The sequence below is a fragment of the Vicugna pacos genome, chromosome 14, assembly GCF_048564905.1.
Source record: "Vicugna pacos chromosome 14, VicPac4, whole genome shotgun sequence".
NCBI lineage: Eukaryota > Metazoa > Chordata > Mammalia > Artiodactyla > Camelidae > Vicugna > Vicugna pacos.
In genome coordinates, this window is record NC_133000.1 from 15,514,632 (window position 1) to 15,536,454 (window position 21,823).

The 21,823-nt window shown below is 34.9% G+C and overlaps 1 protein-coding gene across 4 annotated transcripts in view; it reads right to left on the bottom strand.

Annotated features, from left to right (window-relative positions):
- The window catches only part of FNDC3A (fibronectin type III domain containing 3A), a 145,749-nt gene that overhangs the window by 76,740 nt on the left and 47,186 nt on the right, over nt 1-21,823 (bottom strand). For 3 of the 4 annotated variants that reach the window (XM_072976219.1, XM_031684554.2, XM_072976221.1), the window contains exon 3: nt 18,161-18,236. In XM_072976219.1, coding sequence (XP_072832320.1) covers nt 18,161-18,236 — 76 coding nt within the window. Of the gene's footprint in view, nt 1-18,160; nt 18,237-18,591; nt 18,649-21,823 lie in introns of those variants that run through there. The other variant, XM_072976222.1, reaches the window with a different exon arrangement.

Sequence of the window (21,823 nt, forward strand, 5' to 3'; positions counted from 1 at the left end):
AGGAAAGTGATCTTTCTAGATATTCTTACATAGGGTTATGCAATGTATAGGTTTGTAGTAAATAGTGGGTTTCTTTCCTAGCATCCCAATGGTTTGGTTAGAGAAGATCCAAACAAATACATCTTTTTTCATAAATACAGCCTCGCTTATACTGGTACTTTTTGAGGTTGACAAAATCTTGAACATCTAATTTTTTTGCCTTAGGGTTTTTATCCGTCCTTCGGAATGTTAGACTTCTTTGAGCCATTTCTAAATTACAGTATCTATACATTTCTGCTTTTTTTACCCTCCTTGATTTCAAATATTGTCAAACTACTATTTTGTACTTATAAGCTTGGCATAACCCTTTTTTTTTTTTTTTTTTTTTAGTTTTCACTAGTTAAAAAAAATCTACTTATCTGCACCAAAATACATTGTATGGTCCACCATTTTCCTTAGTGAGCTCAGGGTCTCAGCTTAAAAAATCTAGAAATTTTGTAAAATAAAATTGGGACTAAATTTAAAAGAGGTTAAAACAACATTTATATGATTATTTAAGCAATTAATATTTGTCAAAATTATCAAATTATACAGAAAGTATACAGAAGGAAAAAGATTCCTGTAATCCTACCACACAGCAGCAAGCATTTGAAGGAAATGTGCTCAAATAATTTTTGATGCATATATATTCATTAAAAGTAATATTTTTCCTCATTACAAAAAGAGCTAATTCTGTTGACATCCTTAGTAATGTATAATCAAATAAACAGCCTTCAAGATTCAAGTTCTGATTAAATCAAACCACTAATTAATACAACTTTTAAATCTTCCATTTCTGGAAGGTAAAAAATAAAAAACAGAACTCATCTTTGCGTGTCCTCTAGGAAGTAGTTCCTCATCCCTGGCCTGGTCTGGATGTTCCTGCTAGAGCTTCTATAGTTTCCTTCTTTTTCTCTCTAATCACAGCACTCTTCTCACTTTACTGAATATTTTCACTGTCTTCCCTATGAGATTATAAACTTCAAGGAGCGCAGGAATCAGGTCTATCTTACTCATCACTAAACCTCCAGAGTTTTGGAATAGCGACTGTACATATTAAATTGCAGTAAATATATGAAAGTACTTCAGACAGAAATATGTGGTTGATAGGAACCAATTACTGTTAAGCTATGAATAGACTGCCACCTTAGGTACTTTATGTTTGAGAAGCAGCTGCAAAGTGTGAACTCTGCAGCCAGACTACCAGAGTTCAGGTCCCAGGTCAGCCACTCAGTAACTGGTAACTCCAGGCAAGTTATTAACCTGTTTTAGTTTCCTTATCTATAAAATGAAGATAGTAATAGGTATCTCACAGGGTTGATGGGAGAATTAAGTAGGTTAGTTACATGTAGAATGTTTACAAAAGTAATAATGGTTATTATTCAATAACCATTAGTATCATACATGTTAATTAAATTACAAAAAGGAAGAATGGAGAAATACTAATCCCAAAGGGACAGGTGAAATGTGGCTGAGAGAAGGCAGACAAGTATCTTTTGGATAAAAAGAAAGGAGGGAGGAGGAAGTTTCTTAAACACAGCCCTTATTTTTAATAGGAAATACATGTACAAGGTTCAAAAGTTTAAAAAATACAAAAAGGTAAAGAGGAAAAACTTTCACTCCATCCCTGTTTCCTATTTCATGCACCACCAACCCGTAAGTAAACACTGTAATTACTTTTGGAGGGTCTTTCAAGATTTTTAATTACCATTATCATTTAAAAAAATAGTCTGTGGCACCTACTAGTTACCTTCTAGTATCTGTTCTTCCCTTTTTCCACAGTAATAATCCCTGAAATTCTGGTTAGAACAATGGTCACCCCAACCAAAGGCATTTTTTAGCTCTCTTTTCTAGCTATAAGTGGTCACCTAAGCTATGGCCAATAAGAAGGTGAGGAGAAGTGATCTGTATAATTTCCAGAGTGTGTCCTTAAAGAAAGAGGGCATATCTTAGAGCTCTTCTTTTCTTCTTTTCCATTCTGTCTGGGACATGGACATGGTGGTGAGCCATCTTGGATCATGCAGATGAGTATTAACATCCTAGAGATGGCAGCTCAAGAAATGACCTGGGTCTCTTTATTACCTGTGGGGCAAACAATTCCATACAAGTGCTAACTGACCTTTGAACAAATGCATAAGAGAAAAAAAAGTCGTATTACAATTATCTTAGTTTTCTATTGCTCTGTAACATTAGCACAAACTTAGTTATTTAAAACAAAAACACCCATTTGTTAGCTCACAGCTCTGTAGTTTATAACTCTGATAATAGTATGAATTGGGTTCTCTATTCAGGATCTCACAAAGTGAAAATTAAAGTACTGGCTAGGGTGTGTTCTCATTTGGAGTTCTCTTTCAACCTAACGTGGTGGTGGCAGAATTCAAATTCTTGTGGCTGTAGGACTAAGACCCTCATTTCCTTGCTGACTGTCAGCACTAGCTATTCTCAGGTCCTAGAGGCCACCCACATTCTTTGTCATGTGGCCCCAAATCTCTTACTTCTGAAAGAGTTCAGTCTCTTTTTAAGGGCTCACTTGATTAGGCGAGGTTCACCGCAGACCATCCTTCTTTCTTAAAATTCAACTGCCCCATATAATATAACTCAATCATGGAAGTAAAATCAATCATAATTACAGTCCTAGTGATTATGTACAGTGTGTACAATAGGGGGCAATGATTTTGACGGTCATCTTAGAATTCAGCCTACCACATCATTTAGGCTTCAGGTCTCCCCTCCGTATCTTTTTTTGGGTTAAAAATAAAAATAAAAATTTAAAACTTATTTTTTAAAATCTTAGTTAAAAAATATATACACACACACACACACACTTAAAGTTTATCATTTTAACCACTTTTAAGCACACAGTTTAGGGGCATTAATGCACAATCAGGTGGCATTGTCACAATGTAACAACGGTCACACTGTTGTGCAACTATCACCACCTTCCATCTCCAGAACTGTTTCATCTTCTAAATCTGAAACTCTACCCATTAAACAACTCCTCATTTCCCCTCTGGCCCCTAACAATTGCTATTCTACTTTCTGTCTCTGTAAATTTGACTACTCTAAGTGGAATCATATAGTGTTTGCCCTTTTGTGACTGGTTTTCACTTATTTGCTAGCACTTTTGATCTTAAGGTCTTAATACACATCAAAAACACTGAGCAGGAGTTGCCAGTGAAACAGGAGAAAAACCAAGAGAATATGTAAACTATAGAAGGAGAAGTGAAGAGAGCAGTGTTCCAAGGAGGGAATAATATACTGTGTCAAATGCTGCTGGAGAGGTCAAGTATGATGAGAACCAAGACCACTCATTTTGGCAACACTGAGGTCACTGGTGTGTGACACAATAATTCTCCAGTAGTAGTAGTATATGATCACCACGGTTACTATTGTTATGAATTATTTTCCCATAGTATGAGAATCCTAGAATCAAGCTGAGCAGTATAAAGCTGAGTAAAAATCAATATAGTCCAAACAAAATCCCTTTAGCCTCAGTTTCTAAGTTATTCATGATTGAATGGAATTTTAAGAGAAATATTTCAAGAAAAGACATGGGTAGTAGAAAAAATAAGAGTTTACCTATGTTGCACATACCTATCTACTGGGATCATTTATTCAATTAACAAATACTATTCACTGAATGCTTACATAGTGCCAGGAATAGACTTCATTATAATTGCACATTTCCTTGTTTCAGATATAAATGGTTAAAAATGTCAAGACCTTAAAGAAATCTGAACGGTCAGTAAAGTCAGTATATCTCTTGGGCTAACCTTAACCTAAACAATTAAGTAATGATGCTAATTCTAATCAAAGGCCTTCAAAAAATCTGATTCTAATAAAAATTCAATTATCACAATCGAGGGATATGCAAGTGTCTGAGAAATTAAGATCAGAGAGCAAAATTTTTCTTCTATAGAAAACAGATTATTTCTAGTTTTCTATCCATTACCTAGAATAACTACTTAAAAAAACAAAAAAACCTGACCAATGAATGGTCATTTAATTTTGAAAACCAACATCTCACTCACGAAAACATGTTACCTTTTTTCTTTAACTGAAACATACTTACAACTGTTTAGTATTAGACATTCAGAAGGGAGCTTTAACAATCAAACTAAACAGAAACTGTATAGATACATAGTTTTTAAGAGTTACTAGTTTAAAATCTGCTTAAAATAAAGATCTTTTAGCTCTTCTTTTATTTTTGACTCTCCTAATTACTTAAAGCATCCAAATTTACTTTTCTTTCTTGCCTTTAAAATTATTTAATCTTCCCATTTTTTCCCATTCTAAGTCAATCTATTTTCCTATCCTCATTTCTCAGCTCTTATCTGCCTTTACTAGATGGCTTCTTTCCTAAAAGGAAAAGAGACACTTGAAAGGAAGAGAGAATTGCACCTCAAACAAAGATTTTATATTCATGTTTCTGCCTACTTAATAAAATACCATTTTGTGAAGCCAGTTCAGGAAAGATATAGATCCTGATAGGTCCATTTTAGTCTCTAACCAATATAAAAAGTGTCAGAATGCAACAGGTTTATAAACGTTTACTGAAAAGTTAATACAAGCTATTTTACATAATCATATTTCTGGGTCTTAATTTCCTTTTGCCATCACTCATTAAAATTTTTTAATTGAGATTTTTATTACTTATTTTAATGGAACTCACTAAACTGGTTTAGATTTCCTATTTCTAACAGAGTAGCTTTAACAATGATATTTTATTCATTAGAAACGTAAAGAATTGAAGACAGCCTAATTTGCCTATATTTTCCTTTTTAGCACAACCAGTGCAATTTTCTCTTAACTAAGTCATATTATATTGAAAAGTAACATTCAATAGTATTTAGGGACAACCTGAGACTATTACACAATGTACTCAGGATGAGTCATAGTTATTCACTTAACCGAAAATGGACTGAATTTATGAATGGATGATCTATTATGATTCATTTTCACAAACAAGACTCATTAATGTTTCAAAATGAGTATTTTGAGCCTCTCTACTGGAACTGATGTTTTCATCTTAGAAGGAGAAAGTGTAAATGGCAAACTTTTTAATATGATAATGTGACTTCCACCAGTATGAAAAATAATTACCCATGCTTTTAGAGCATTTTCTAAGGGTAGTTAAGATTTTCTACATAATGTATAAAGGATATAACTTCTCCATGGTTCAGTTTGATAAAATTTTGAAAAAAACTAAACAATGGCTATTCACAGGCAATGAGAATCTACTACATTATGATTTTGACTTGAGTTACTTATAATTTCTGTAGAACATGCAGAGCTTCAGTAAGTTCAGTCAGATTTGAAGCAATGGAAAGTCATTAGTCCAAAGATAACCAGTGGTCTTATAAAAAATTCTTAGAATATTAATCTCTTTAATCTCTTATTTTTAAAAAATTATTTAATAGAGGTCCCAGGGATTGAGCCCAAGATCTTGTGCATGCTAAGCATGCACTCTACCGCTGAGCTATTTCTCTCCCCACAAAAGATCTCTTTATTATTAATATAAATCTAAGATATAGCATAAGATATTAGCATAGTCGTGAATACCTAAAAACTAGAGATCTGGTGGAAATTTGTTGAATTTCATTCACACTAGCCCATCCTCATTTCACATATGTGCAAAATAATGGCCAGATTTAACTAATCTACCTCAATGATATAAAATTATAAAATTTTAGACTTGTGAAGAACTTTAAAAGGGCATCAACTCCAACCATCCACTCAAAAGAAATTAAACCTCCTAATTGCACCATCAAGTAGAGTCAGCATATGCATTATCACCTACAAAAACATTGTTCCTGAGCCTCTTCAACAGTTCTGTTTATTACAAAGTTGTTCCTTATACTGAACTAAATCAGTTTTCCTGTAACTCCCCACCCACTAGTCCTAGAACCCAAGTTGACCTACTCACAGACCCGTACCTTTAAAAATGTGCCATTCACATATTTTGTTACTTCTTTAATGCTTTATTGTTGTGAATTTAGGAAGAAAAGTTATATTTTATACTGCCAGTAACTGTAACAATGTAGTAACCATGATATATAAAACAACAGACATTTAACTTGTAATAAATTTTGAGAGGTATTTTTAATATCAAAGGCCTGACATATCTAACAAGATTCATGGGGCCTAAGGTGTAGTTTGTATATATGTCTCAGAGATTCCAGGCTATTAGAGCAGGTCACAAGAAGTCCTACTTGCATGAAAACTCCATCTTCCTCTCCTATCTCCAATAAAGACATCCTGGGATAAAAGGGCTTTGGTAAGATCTGATGAGCGTAAGTATTCAGACTAGAACACAGAGAAAAGCAAGGTCAGGAGTGCCAACTTTTGGAGTGCAAAGAACTCACTCTGAGGTAACAGAGTTGGGATTAATGGGATACAGGGATTATAAGTATTTAACAAAATTTTGTCTTATTAAGGACCTTAAAAGTCATCTGGCTCAGTCTAGGAGATTTGCTAGTAAAATACTCTGCAAAGGAGATGGCAAATATGAAACAATAGACCAATTGTGGGAAGGAGGACAGACATGTGGGATTATATACATCATGTTCCCAAAACACACAGAGACGGACAGAGCAGTACTTACTGGTGGGGACAAACTTTCCCTTAACTTCAAAAACCCCTACAATGGCTGAAGAGTCAGGATCATGTGCATGAGGAGATAAGGTAAGAGCAGAAAAATAGTGAAAAATAGCAGGAGCAAGTAAAGGGGAAGAAAAATAGGAATAGAGGTGCTGACAATAACTGCCCCAGGAGTGACAGTGCTGGTCACTCCTTGAATGCGGTGACAGTAGAAGCAACAGGGGCACAATAACCTCCCACTGGCAGACTGGTAAGTAACACCAGCAGCAACAATGGTGAAAAAAATATCAGTAACTGCTGAGAAGCTGGTCAGAGCCATCTGGAAAGCAGGAAGATTTAGAGGTAGTACTGATGTCATACTAACTCCAGTGTTTGGAGGGGCTCAGAATCGACACACTCTGGGATTGTTAGTTAGGTTCTTGACTTCCCTGACTAAAGTGAGATATGAGAAAACAAAGGTTAGTACCTTTCAACAAATCCAAATTCACTTTGACAATTTTTCTACATGTAAAAGTCAAATAATAAAAACAGGTAGAAATTCAGGATTTGGCCAAATAATCAACATCAAGGCATTATCTATGGCTCACTACATTTACATTTTTTACATTTATAAATTTAAAATTTTCATAGTACTCTACAATCTTAACTGGTGCTCATATTGAAGACTGGGAGGCACTAAAATATCCCTAAGTATAAAAGTATATTTTTAGCATATAGTAGTTACCAAGGCAAACAAGTGTACCAATATGTTTAAAAATATTTCAGTAGTTAATTTTAATAAATATCGACAGCATGCCCACTAAGGCATTATTTTAGCACACAAAAAAATCAAACATAAAAAAGAGTTAATTTTTGTTGTTAAGGAACCAATATAGAACGAAGCTAACATTTCTTAAACATTTTCGTTAAGTTTCAGGTAACAAGATAAAGACAGCATCATTGTTTCTGCCCCGTAAGATTTAGAAGTTTAGTGGAAGTTTCTCACTCAAGTGTTTACTTCATTAGGAATGTGGATTAATAAATTAGCTAGCTGGCATCTTATTTATAGGTCTATTATGAGCAGTAGCTATTCACTAGCTTGATTACTTTATGAAATGTGCCTGTGCACAGTATACTTGTTAAATTTAAGACTCTCATTCAGAATACTCATTTCCAAAAGTAACTTAACATCTCATTTTAATTAACAGGTTATTTTGGAATCAAAGTATCTTTTAGTTAGAATAAATGTTGGAACTTGCACAATCAAAATTCTTTTGCTAAGCAAGAATTACTTTTGTAATATCATTCAACCAGTACATGAGCACACATAACGATGGGACGCTGGTATGACAAAACATGGGCTCCGTTTCTATTGCTGGACAGTTCTCCCCTGTGAGACAAAATTTACTTCCCTGTAACTCTCGGTTGTTAGTCTAAATTCTGCCCTCTACAGGTGCAAATAATAATGTCTTCCAAGACAGCTTTCTTTTTTGTTTAACATCCTTCAAGTATTTACAATGTTTTTTATAAGAATGATTTCTCCTGATTACTTTCCTGGGTTCAATTTCAGTCTGTTAATACTTCTTTCAAACATATTAAAAGGATATCATCTAACTAGAAGACTACACCATCTGTTTTGAACATACATTTCTGTTTTTGCAGTCTAAGATTTCATTTGTTTTCACTTTTGCAAATGAGATTCAACAGAGGACTCATATTTAGCTCTAGTTCTACTAAAATAAGCAAGGTCTAGTCATAAAGTTAAGTCTTCTCTCTTGTACTGTAGTGGACATTGTCATTTGTTTTGATGTATACAATCGCTAGTCCCACTGTATGCTGGAGGAGTCACCTTGGTATGAAGCAAAGAACACTGCTCATATAGGTGCTGATAACCTAGCAGGCAGTGGTGGGTAGCTACAAGGTTCCTGTTGCAGAAGTAGTATCTTTGCTGGAAGCAAGTTAGCACTAAGTTCTTAATGAAGTCAGGGCGTAAGTACAATCATGGCATTCATGATGATTTCCTTAATCAAACTAGTTCTGTGCACGGTTTTGGAGCACTGTTCCTGAAGCTTAGGCTTGAGTCTGGTTCTCTAATCCTCCCAAAGTTTCTATAAGATATCCAGTATCATTTTTTTACAGTAATACTTAAAAAAAAATTGAAACAACCATAAACTTACAAAAAAAAAAAAAGCTGCATGTCCAGCTGACACAAAGAACTTTCTTCCCTAAATCACTTGAAAGTCAGATGCTGACATGATGACCCATTACCCATGGCATACTTTAGTATGCATTTCTTATAAATAAGGGCATTCTCTGATATAACCACACAACCATCAAAACCAGGAAATTAACATTAATACCTCATCACTATCTCATCACTATCTGTTTGGGGGAACTGTGTTCCCCCAAAAAGATATGTTTAAGTACTAGTACTTCAGAGTGTGACTTTATTTGGGAATTTTGAGCATTTTATTTGGGAATAAGGTCACACTGAAGATGTAATCAATTAAGATGAGGTGATGCTGGAGTAAAGCGTGGTATTAATCCAATATGGTATTTTTTCAAGAAGACAGCCATGTGAAGACACAGAGACACAGGGAGAATACCATGTGAAGATGAAGACAGAGATTGGAGTGATGGATCTACAAGCCAAGAAATCCTAAGGATTACTGGCGATCACTAGAAGTTAGGAAAGAGACATGAAGTCTCTGTCAGCAGGAGATCCTACTGATACACCCTGACTTTGAACTTCTAGCCTCCAGGATTGTGAGACATTAAATTTCTGTTCAGTTTGTGGTCCTGTGCTATGGAAGCCCTAAGAAACTATAAACCATCTAATTTTCAAACCCCATTTAAGATTCACCAATTGTCCTAATAATGTGCTTTCCAGAAAAAGGATCTAGTTCAGAATTACATATTGCATTTAGTTGGCATGTCCCTTTAGTCTATCATCCCGAACAGTTCCTTGGTCTTTCCTTGACTTTCATGATCTCGACTTTTGAAGACTACAAGCTAGTTGTTTTGTAGAATGTCTCTTGATTTGAGTTTGTACTGTTTCCTTATGTTTAAATTCAGATCAAGCATTTTTGGCAGAAATATCGCCAAAATGACACCATGTTCCTCTTAATGCATCATATCAGGTAGCACACAATTTTGATTTCTGACTTTTCTGGTGACATACAATTTGATCATGATTAAGATGGTGTATGCCAGGCTTCTTCACTGTAAAGTTACTTTTTTTTTTTGTCTTTAATCAATAAGCATCCTATGGGGAGTTTTTTTTAAATCTTTGAATGCCAAGTGTCTTCTGAACTCCTTTATTATCATCATAGTCTGCATCAAGAAGCATAGCAATGATAGCAGATTTCTTTTTAAAACTTAGTATTAAATATCTTTTCCCCATTTTAATTTTAATTACTCTGACAAGAAAAAAAATTAAAACTCAAATTATTTAAGGCCTGGACATACTTCCATGATTAGCCTGTGTAAAAGTTGGTGGCTTTGCTCTGCCTGCTGTGTGAGCAGGTCCAGGACAGAGAAAGATGGGACCAGGTTACAACTGTTTTGAAAAGTGTGCCACAATATTGGATGGCCTGTTACAAGCCAGGTTACAAAGTAAGGACGGGGGTAAGTGAGGGACATTTTCTTCCAGAAACAGAATTTCTAAAGAGTCTCAATCTATCATTTTTACCCAGATGGTTGTAGGAGGGGTAAAACTCCAACATGAGCTTCAAAGTCCTGTCTCACGAGGGGTTAGGAGTTGACTTACTGAGGGGGATGGCTAAGTTTAACCATAGGGAAAGGAGAATTTATTGCCCAGTGAATGTGAAGTGGACTGAAGCTTGTTTGGTACTGAATTCTCTAAGAGGTTTCTTTTGGAAACGGATAATTCAGACTCTTTCTCTCACTTCAGCAAAGAAGTTATTGTAAAAGCACCTCAGAAGTTCCTCCTGTGCCCTGAGGGGTGGCTCCAAGGAAGGAGTTGTCAGTGCAGCCACCTTCTAGGCCATAATGAAACTCCTGAAGGTTGGAGACCTCACAGAAGTGGACAAAAGCTACTGCCACCACCAGGATGTGGAAGATCTGAAGAGACTGGAACCAAATGTCAAATTTCCCAGGGAAGAAGCGCTCAGGAATCTGCAGAACATAAAGGCCAGCTCCAGTGATATTCATCACAGCCACGAAGAAGACTCTGCCCACCTGGCCCACTGTGGTAGCCTTGATGAAGCCCTCTGCGATTGTGAAGTGCATGGTGGTGCAACATTACTCAAGCCAAACCCCAGGAAACTGTGTAAGCAGTCCATTTTTCATCAGACTTTCAATTTATTCATTTATTTATTCATATTTGTGTGAACTCAGTTTCCCTTTTTATTCAGTGGGCTTTAATCCATTTCTAACATTATGCCCAATTTTGCTAGTGGAAGCTCCTCCAAGCAGGCCATGATGTCCTTTTGACATGGCTCCATCCATTTTTGAGCACTTTCTTCTTTCTGGGATAACAATATGTTCTAGTCTCATTCCTGAATGTTCTCTGCCCCAGACCAAGAATCAGAAATGTATGATTTTTCTGACTCAGTTGCCACAGGATTCATTCCTGTTTCCTCCCTTTCCACATCTATGACTCCTTCTCTGCTCTCATAATTCTTAATATAATGGCTTCTTTGATTTTGTCCCCTGTGTATGTAATCAGTCTTCCGTTTCTGCCACCATTCTTGCTCCTGGCAGATGTTCTCCTCAACCTCGCCTTGTCTCCCCACACCCCCACACTGGGTGACCTTCCTAGTGGGGTTGCAGGCCTCACCCCACTCAGACTCTGACATCCCATGTTGAGCTCCCTGCCCCCCACCCCCATGTGGATGTCCTTCTCTCCTTGGCTCCGTGCGGTCACACACAAGCTCGAATGCCCTTTGCTGGGCCGCCCACTCCAGTTTTGTGTATATTCTCTTCTCACCACATTTGGGATATGACTTCCCACATCAGCCCATGCTACCCTTCAGCCCACCATGTGGATTACCTCCTTACTCTGCTTGGGCTCTGATCCACACCAGGCCAGTCCTCTATGAGGATAACTTCCCTACTCAACTGAGGCTCTCATTTCCTATGCTAGGCTGCCCCCCAGTGTGGATGGGGCTTCCTTGGATTCTGATACCTCCTGTCATGCCATGAGGATTCCTTCCTCACACACTCAGGTTCTGATTCTCCTTGCCGGACCCCACTGTCTACCTCCCATGTAGACAAGATCCTCATCACCTCATTTGGGCTCTGGCTCCTCAAACCAAGTCATCCTTGGTAACTGTCTCATATCTGATAATTTTATAAACATGTCATTTATTTTTGTCAAAGCTTACTGATTAAAAATGCAGAGAAAGAGAGCCTTAAAGAACAAAGTCCTGGATAATATAACATAAGACAAAGCTTCAGACTGGCAGTGGGTCAGTGATCAAATTTTATTTTATCTTTCCATAAAGATGTATGAGAAAGTCTGTCAAACAAGCTTGAGGAAATAAGTAAAGAGTGCTTGCTTATTTGATTTTTGTCTCTTACTGAATACTGAATGAATGAATGAAGAATATAAGGTCCTCACTGGTGCTGAAACGCAACTGTGGAAGCAATGTTGCAAAACAAATCATCGAAATGGAGATCGGTTAATCCATGATCAATATAACTTGGGTTGATATATCTGATGTAGGTCTTTGGGCTTTATAATATAAATAGTATATCCAAAAGGTATGGTCTAATTTCTTATAATAATCTCTATGACTAATTATAGTCCAAGTTCTATATAATGAACAGACACACACACACACACTCTTCCTCCAAATAAACAAGTATAAGACAGATGTAAAAATAATTACTGAATTGCTTAATATAATCTGACTGATATAACAGTAAGTGGCAGAACTAAAACTCAAACCCAGGTAGTATGCACTTAACTTACTGCCTTATTAGGTTAATAAAATTAAATAATAATGAATATCTTTTTCTCCTAAAAATATATCATTTGAAGGGGCCAGAGTATATAAAAACTGTTCAAGCATAACTGGTCTAAATATTCATTTATATATATACATATATATATGAATTTCTATCTGGCATGGGCAGCATGGAGTTACACCACAGTAGAAGTCCCATAACAATGTAAAACCACTAGATTTTTAATTAATAAATTCTTATTCTTTAGTCTTATTTATTCATTTTGAGGTGTCAAGAAAGAAAAGGGTGAAGAAAAAAGAAAGCTAAACCTGCCTCTCAGTAAGTAGGATATTTAGATAAAACTGTCTATAAAGACTTCATTTACTTGTCACATAGAAATGCTCAAGAAAGATTAGTTTTTTCTCTTTCTCATTCAATTTAATTAAACATTTACTGATCATTCTCTATGTGCTGTGTGCTAAGCAAGGCACTAGGTCTACAAATATATATAAAACTTAATTTCTGCCCTCATTTCTGTATGTGTATCCACGGGTAGGAGAGGAGAGAAACTGAAGAAAGATCTTGTCTGTACACACTTCACAGAACAGATGATGTCTGAAGGATGGGTACCAATTTATTGCCAGGAAAGCCAGCTCTACAACAGGGATCTTAAGAGTTCATCACATACTCTCTAAAAAATATGCTTTTAGGAACTTACAAGTAACCCAAACTCAGAAACTTTGGTTAACTCTCTGTTCTGTATAACTCCCCACAAAACAGAACTAAGAAGGGCTCTTTAGGTACTTGTTACAAAGAGCTTTTAATACTAAACCTTAAGCTTACAGAGAAAAAAAATGTGACAATGAATATATGTATGTTCATGTATAACTGAAAAATTGTGCTCTACACTGGAATTTGACACAACATTGTAAAATGACTATTACTCAATAAAAAAATGTTAAAAAATACTAAACCATAAGATTTATTCACTCAATGAATTTTTACATTCTTATACACAATTACCAGACAAAAATGAATTTTCGTAATATCTACCATTATACAAGACAATTTGTTGACATGCTATCAATGTACTTCACTAAAAAAACCATAAAAACATCAAGTTGTTAGGTATTTCAAAATAACTTTTAATAGAAAAAAAAACAGATTCAAGATAGTACTTTGATTTCAAAAGTGATGATGAATTTGTTTTAAAACCGATGAGTAATGGCTTAAGATGGCAAAAATGAAGTATAGGTTAGAATCAGGTAGTATAAATAAACAAACCAATGAGCAGAATGGCAAACTGAAAAGTGGTAAAAGGCAGGGAACTATACTTTTAGATATTTAAAGAGCTGTGCATTGTCTAAAAGAACATAAAATAAGGCAAAGGGTAAGGAAAGACAGGCATCAAATCCTGCATTAGACTCAGAAAGAATAGTATAGAACAATTAAAAATGATCAAATCAAATGAAGTATACTATTTTCATTATAAATATGAAATGTATTTTAAAAATAAATATTAAAAAGTCCTTATTTCTGGACAATTTCTACCCTCCTCCCCTTTTTAGGGGTGGAGGGAAAAGAGAAGCTATACAATGCATTTAAAAGAATACTTGTTACATTTTATTGAACACTTCCAGATGTCTGAAGTAGGGAGATTTTCAGGTTAACCAATGACCACATATTAACAGAATAGGAAGATGTCATTTATCTTTCCAAACTGTAAATTGGATGTTAACTCTCTTGCATAATCTCCTTCGATGGCACTTCCTCACCTTTATAATAGTTAAAGTTCTTGGTATGACAGTCAAGCCATTTCAAAAGCTGACTATATTTTCAGATCTTCTCTGTACACATTCCCTTTATACAACTTTTTAGCAATTCTGACCTCTTTACAGTTATTCAAATAAGTCGTTCTTTCCTTCTGTTGCTTTTTGTATGCTATTCCCTCTGCCTAAGATGCTTTCTTGAGACCCCTTTTGTCCATTTGGCCAACTGTTATTTTCCTTAAAGATAGGGCAAATGTCACTTTTTCTTTGAATAGTTTTTTCCTGACATAATCACTCTGTGATTACTTCCCACTATGCTCCCATGACACCCTATGCATATCTCTAATGGTTCTTTTTACACTGTGATACAACTGTCAGTCTCCCTACCTTTCCCCTCCTACATACACTGTGTTCTTGAATGGCAGGAACTGTGTCATAGTTTTCTTTGAAGCCCTTGCAGCTGGCACAGAATACCTCAGCAGAAACTTAGTAAATTCATGAAAAAAAATATTAGCAATTTGTCTATCCAAGCAGTATGCTATATGTAGAAAAAAGTACTATATTGAGCTCTGCCCATAACTAGTTATAACTCACAAATTCTGAGTCTCCAGTAAAATATGGGGATTATTTAGATATCTAATGTTCCCTGCGATCCTTTAACTTGGTTTTTGTTTCTATAATTTCTTGACATGTTATAAAACTATTAATGCTTATTAACTTACACTGAATTTATCTTAATTCTTTAGGTTTTACTATAGAGGTTTGTTTTATTAACATGGTGGCTATGAAGAGAAAAGAAAAGCTTTCCTAACTTGATGCCTTAGGGACCCTATTTTTTATCACAGTTTCATAGGTATATGATTTTCCTCCCTTAAGACTTTCTCTTTCTCATATGTTGCCCCCACTTCTATTTATACTTTTACTTTTCACCTAGCTCAAGAATTAGGTCAAGAAGATGATTTCCATGTGATAGAAACTAATGAGGGCAAAGAGCAAGAAAAGCGAGGAAAGGATGAGCTCTAGCAGTCCTTAGTCTTTTCTCCTCCTGTCTTCTCTTGCTTGGAGTGAGGGCACATTGGGCTTTACAAAGACTTCAAGCCCAGTCTTTTGTTCACTATTACCTTCCATCTATATCTCAATTTTAAAATTTTGAAAAAACAAAAATATAAAGAGGGGAGAGTTTTTACTTTCTGTATGGCTCCCTCTAAATTTTCCTGTGTTTTTAAAACTCTGTCCGGCAGTAACTTTAAAACTGTCCCCACTCTTACAATCTAACAAAGCAAAGGGTATGTCCCTGCCTAAAAATATCTTCATATGGTAGTCAATTCCTACTACTAGGATATCATTAGTACCACAGACACATTATAAACTAGATAGGTTTTTTGGTCCTGACTGAACTGCTACATAAAAAAATCAATTTAATTGATTTTATGAGAGAGGGGGTTTACAAATTACAGTTACAAACTGACTTTTAAAATGTAAGTTATTAGGGGGAGGGTATAGTTCAGTAGTAGAGTGCGTGCTTAGCATGCATGAGGTCCTGGGTGCAATTCCTAAAGACCTCCATTTAAATAAGATTAAAAAAAAACTAATTACCTCTCCTTGCCAAAAAAATTAAAAAAAAATAAACATAAGTTATTTAAAATTCAAAGTCTGGTATCCAAAGTCAACCATCAGTTTTTGCACTTTAAGTCACACTAAAACAATAAATGAGAATCCCCATTAGCAGACATGTTTGAAAAGATGAATGTTATATTACCTAAAATGCTTCCATCATATGAATTTTCTCTACACTTACTGTGGTAATTATTTCATGATGTATCTAAGTCAAATCGTTACACTGTATACCTTAAACTTACAGAGTGCTATATGCCAATTATATCTCAATAAAACTGGAAGAAAAAAATGCTTCCATCAAAACAGTATGTAATGAAAATAATTTGAAAAGAGATGTACAAATAAACCTAAGGTATGTGTTCTATTAAAAACTTACATTCTAAGAGGTACCAAGTATAAAAATAAAATTATTTTTATGAAAACCTAATTGACATGTAAAGACCGGCGAAGTTTATTATACTGCTTATAAATTCTACTACCTGGTTTCTTTGAAGTCCATAATACGTGGACCCTTCCAAATAACTTCATTATTTGTGAACTTACCAAATAACTGCTGCTCAAAAGACTTAAATTAACTTAGAGAAAGTGCTAGCTCTAAGATGTATGTAAGGTTTAGATGGCAAAAGTTTTAATTGTAATTATTGGGCCAACTGCTTCTCTAGAAAGCGTTAGGTCTATTTCTTCTTTGATTAAATCGATTTGACAGCCCAGGTTAAATAGGGAGTGAGGGATAATCTTGGCTGACATCAATCATCTTGGAGTAATTTCTAGGGTCCACTTCCACTCTTAGAGTATCCTGGTTTGGACAATAAAGCATATGGTCACTCTACTTCTAACATGCTCTTTTCAAATGAAAGCAAAAACTATTAGGTACCCAATATGCAAAAGGCCAAGAACTGAAGGGAATACAAAGAAATGTAAGAAATGGCATCTGCCCATAAAGTGCTTAAAACTTAGTTGGAGAGACTGAATAAACATACTAAGCTAAACATACAAAATTTATTTTAATTAATTAATTAATTAATTTATTTATTTATATTGAGTTATAGCCAGTTTACAATGTTGTGTCAATTTCCAGTGTAGAGCACAACTTTTCAGTCATACACAAACATACATATATTCATTGCTGCATTCTTTTTCACTGTGAGCTACCACAAGATTTTGTATATATTTCCCTGTGCTATACAGTATAATCTTGTTTATCTATTCTACATACGCCTGTTAGTATCTACAAATTTCAAACTCCCAGTCTGTCTCTTCCCATCCCACTAAACATACAAAATTTAAATAGCTTTAAAAATATTAACTAGAAGAAGTATTACAAGAAGTGTTTTGGGGTTTTATGAGATGGGTTCATTTTCTATTAAACACCATCACAGCATCCGTCGTCACCATCTACTGAATGCATCATACGTGCCAGGTCTAGTTTAGAGTACTTTATATGCATATTAATTAACCCTCATAACTATCCTATGAGGTGTGCTATTATTAACAGGGATAGGAAACTTACAGATGAGAAACATGTATGACGAAGTTAAATAACCCCTATGCATGCAAAAGTTTACACACCTAATAAGTGGCAGAGTTGAGATTTAAATCTAGGTTCTCTAATTCCAAAGCTGGTGACCTTTTTATTGTTCTTATCTTTGCATAGGGTAGTGGTTCTCAACTGGGGGTAGTTTTTGCTTCCCAGGGAACCTTTGGTGATACCTGGAGACATTCTTGTTTGGCACAAATGTGGGGAGGGGGTTGGCTAACAGACTGGAAGGGATGCTTACTAAAGACTTTACAAAAAACCTTTAAAAAGATAAGATCTGAGCGCAGTCTGGAAGCATCTGTATAGGCTGGAAGTGATAGAAATATGGGTAAATTCTAGATAAGAAGAATAGTACAGAAAGTATAAGAAAGGTTCAGAGACAGTGGAACAAGCGAACTTAGCAAGACTGAAGGGAAACAGTATTGAAAGGAAAGTGGGAACCAAGACAAGAAAGATGAAATGATCTTCCAAAAAGACTAATGAGCCTAAACTGAATTCACTGAAGATTTCCAAGCAGAAAAGTGACATCAACAATATAGTAAGATTAATCAAGAAATCAGGGCAGAGACTAATTAGGATGCTACTGCAATAGTTAAGCCATAAGGTATTCAGAGTTTGTGCCTTGGTGTGGTGGTAGAGGGAATGAAAGGAAGAAACCACAAGCATACACTTTAAGGCATCATGAATTTTAGTCTTTTCTCAAATGATAATAAATTATCATTCTTACCTGCAATGCACTGAAATTGTCCATCTTCTCTTCTTATTGTAAATGCTTCCCCTGGGTTAACTTGTACCAGAATAACCTTAAAATGAGGGGAAGAAATATTAATCAAAAGAATAATAGAATAAATCAGTTCATCAACACATTAAATGTGAGTAATGTGAGCTATTCAATTATATGAAACTGGGAAGGAAAATGGGGATTACACATTTGTTTAAAAAAGTATTACTTCACTTTTCTGGAGGTCAGACTTAAGCCAAAAGTAAAGGAATAAAAAAAAAGAGAGGACTTTATTGGAAAGTCAGTAAACTTCACCCTGAAACAAGGATGGAGGCATATCACAGAATAACTGGATCATCTATGCTTACTTCATCAGTTATCAAGTATTGTGTTTTCCTAAAAGTATAAGTTGATAGTAAAGCATGAGAAGAGCACACCTGAATTAGTCTGACACCTCAAGTTATACACGAAAATGTTAAATTAATCCCATAATTGTGAGTAGTTTTCTTTTCATTATAGAGGTAATACACACTAATTTTCTGACATCTGAAAAACAGAAACACAAAACACTGGAATAAATCTGAAGTTCTTCTACCTTAATACTCATTGTTAACATTCTGATAAATTTCTTAGACTTGTTCTCTATGCATAGGCTTAGTTTTCCCCCTTATATTTAAGGGGGAAAATAAGACCTCCAATTTTCTATCTTTTTTTGGTTTAATATTATAAAAAAGACTTTTCCATGTTATTACTCAAAGTATGTCATCAAATGACTGACTATGCCATAAACTACTTAACCATTCTCTTAATTAAGAAATTCAGGAAGTTCTCCATTTTTCCATGATTATACACAGCGCCAAAGTGAGCACTCTGGTATGCAGTTTTCCCCTCTCTATAATTAGCACTGTTTCCTTATGATATATTATTCCCAGAAACAGAAATAGTGTCTGTTGCTAAAGTGCTTTTTAAAGGGGTTTTATGAATTCTCAAACACCCTTTAACCACATTCTCTGCAATCCTAGAAATTGTAGTTTTAAAATCTCTGCTACCTTGATAGATGAAAATCATACATTACTATTGTTTTAATTTGCACTTCTTTGATTATTAGTGCAGTTAAACGCTACCTTTACATTTGCTACTAGCTTTTTCATAAACTGGCTGTTTGTCACCTTACCCTTTATCTTTTGGGGTCTTACATGTTCTTAGCAATTCATATAAATTCTTTGCATCATCATCATCAAAAACAACTATATTATACTGCAAATATTCTCCCATTTTGTCTTCTCAAGTTTTTAATACAACTGTTTATTTTTCCTGTAGCTGATATTCCCTATTTTTTCCTTTGTGACATTCTCTATTGCTTTTAAATTTAATCTGTGGTTGGTTATTAGCACTTGAAATGTGGCTTGTTTTTGTCTATATGGACATTGCTGTAAGTGTAAAGTATACACTGGCTTTCAAAGACAGTACAAAAAACTCAACAATGCAAAATATTTTCTCAATAATTTTTATATTGATTACATATTGAAATAATATTTTGAACATATTGGGTTAAATAAAACATCATTACAATTAATTTATCCTGTGTTTACTTTTCTTAATGTGGCTAAATTTTTTAAAATTACTTATGTGATTGGCATTATATTTCCATCAGACAATGCTGACCTAGAGGTTTTGATAAAAATGCTAGGTTCTCTTTTCTTCTAGTTTTATATAATTTATTGCTTATATTTAGTTCTTTAATGCACCTAAAGTTTATCTGGAGAAGACCCAAAAATATTTCTTTCCCCAGAGAGCTAACCAATACAATTTACTAAATTTAAGACACCTTCCTTAGCACACAAAATATTCTTCTGATCTGAAATATGTTTTTATTTTAATCATTTTAAATACTGTAACTTTAGAAACATGTTTTCTGATGGTGTATCTCAATTACTACTCTTCTTCAAACATTTCTTTGATATTGACTGGTGGTAAGTGCTATGAGAGAAGTTAAGTACTATCAGAGCACATAGGACCAAGTATCTTAGTCTGTTACCTGAGCATGTGTGTATACATGTGTGTGCAAGTGTGTGTTTGTGTTTAATGGCTTTCTAGAGAATGTAAACTTTAAGCTGAGTTCTGAAGCCTGAGCAGGAACTAGCTAGGCAAGAAGAAAGGGAAGGCCTTTAAGGTACAGAGAAGAACAAATACAAAGCTCCAGGAGAGGAAATCTCATCAACGGTTTATCATATTCAGTGCACCAAAAGAAGTTCTTTAGTTCTATAAAGTTGGAGAGTAGGGCAGGAGGAGATTAACGGTTGGGGAAAAAGGGTTACAAGAAAAAGGTGAGAAACGTGGGGAAAAGTAGTCAGAAGTCGGGTTATGAAGGGTCTTGTGAGCAAGTAGTGCTATGGAGGATCATCCTGGCTGCAGTGTAGAAACCAGATACAGGAAGACCTGTCAGGAGGTTACAGTAGTCATCTAAGTAGGTTTCTTTTAATGCATTAATTTCTATTCTCAACTTGTATTATCCCCTTTCTTTTGTTTTCTGTAGGCTTACCATGTTGTTTCTAACCTTTTCAGTTGAATAACCTATTTTATTCTTTCTTTAGTAATATGTGCACTTCAAGCTAAGAATTTTACTCAGTTTAACTATAATAGAATGCTTTCGATATCGTTTTTTAAATTTTCTGCTATTTTCTTCTTGATTACCACTGTGATCCAATAGTTGTTTAAAGAAACTTACAATTTTGAAAGTGGGCTGAAGGATCTTCAGTTTGCTTTTATTTCGAAAACATTTTTTTTAAATCAATCTCAAACAAATCCATGGTCCTTTAAAACTTCTTTAACCCAACTTGTTTCTTTAACTCCTTTCCTTATTAGTGTTAGAATTTGGTAGAGGTAGTGAATTACTAAAGGATGTTACCTGAGGCCAGCACTGGTTTAAGGCAAGGAGTTTTTAACCTGGGGGCCATAGACATCCACTCAAAGGGTTTGTGAACCACCCAGAATTGTACATAAAACTTTCTGTAGATATAACAGTCTTCTAGGAAAGGATTCACTATTTTCATTAGATTTCATTAAATTCTTAATGGGGTCCAAGACCCAATGTACTGCTTGCTGTGTCACACCATGCTGTGTGCTTTACATACATGTTATCTCTTTCAATTATGATCATCTATCAGTACTGGTTGTTCTATAGAGCCCTATAAAATACTAGTAATTCCTTCACTACACTACTGTAGTGAATGAATTCATTCACTACAAACTTGGGGAAAAGAAATCAAACTAAGGAAACCAAACAGCATACACACAACTAAGATATCCTGGTATTAACTAAGAAAGGATAAACAAGCTCTTTTAAACTATAATAAGATGCTCAGGAAAATGGCAGGAGGTTAAGTTTATTCATTCATCTAAAAATCATTTATTAAACACCCACTGTGTGACACCTACTCTTGTACGTACTGAGGACACTAAGAAGAAAAATAAATCACAGTCCCAGTCCAAGGCCTCAAGGAGTACACAGTCTAGTAAGGGAGGCAGACAAGTATTCAACCAATAAATTGTACAGTGTAATAAATGGTATGACAAAGATATGAACAATGTACTACAGCCTCCACTCAGCCCAGGATGATAAGGAAAGATTCCAGGAAGAGATGATAGCTACATAATGTTTAGAGGGAT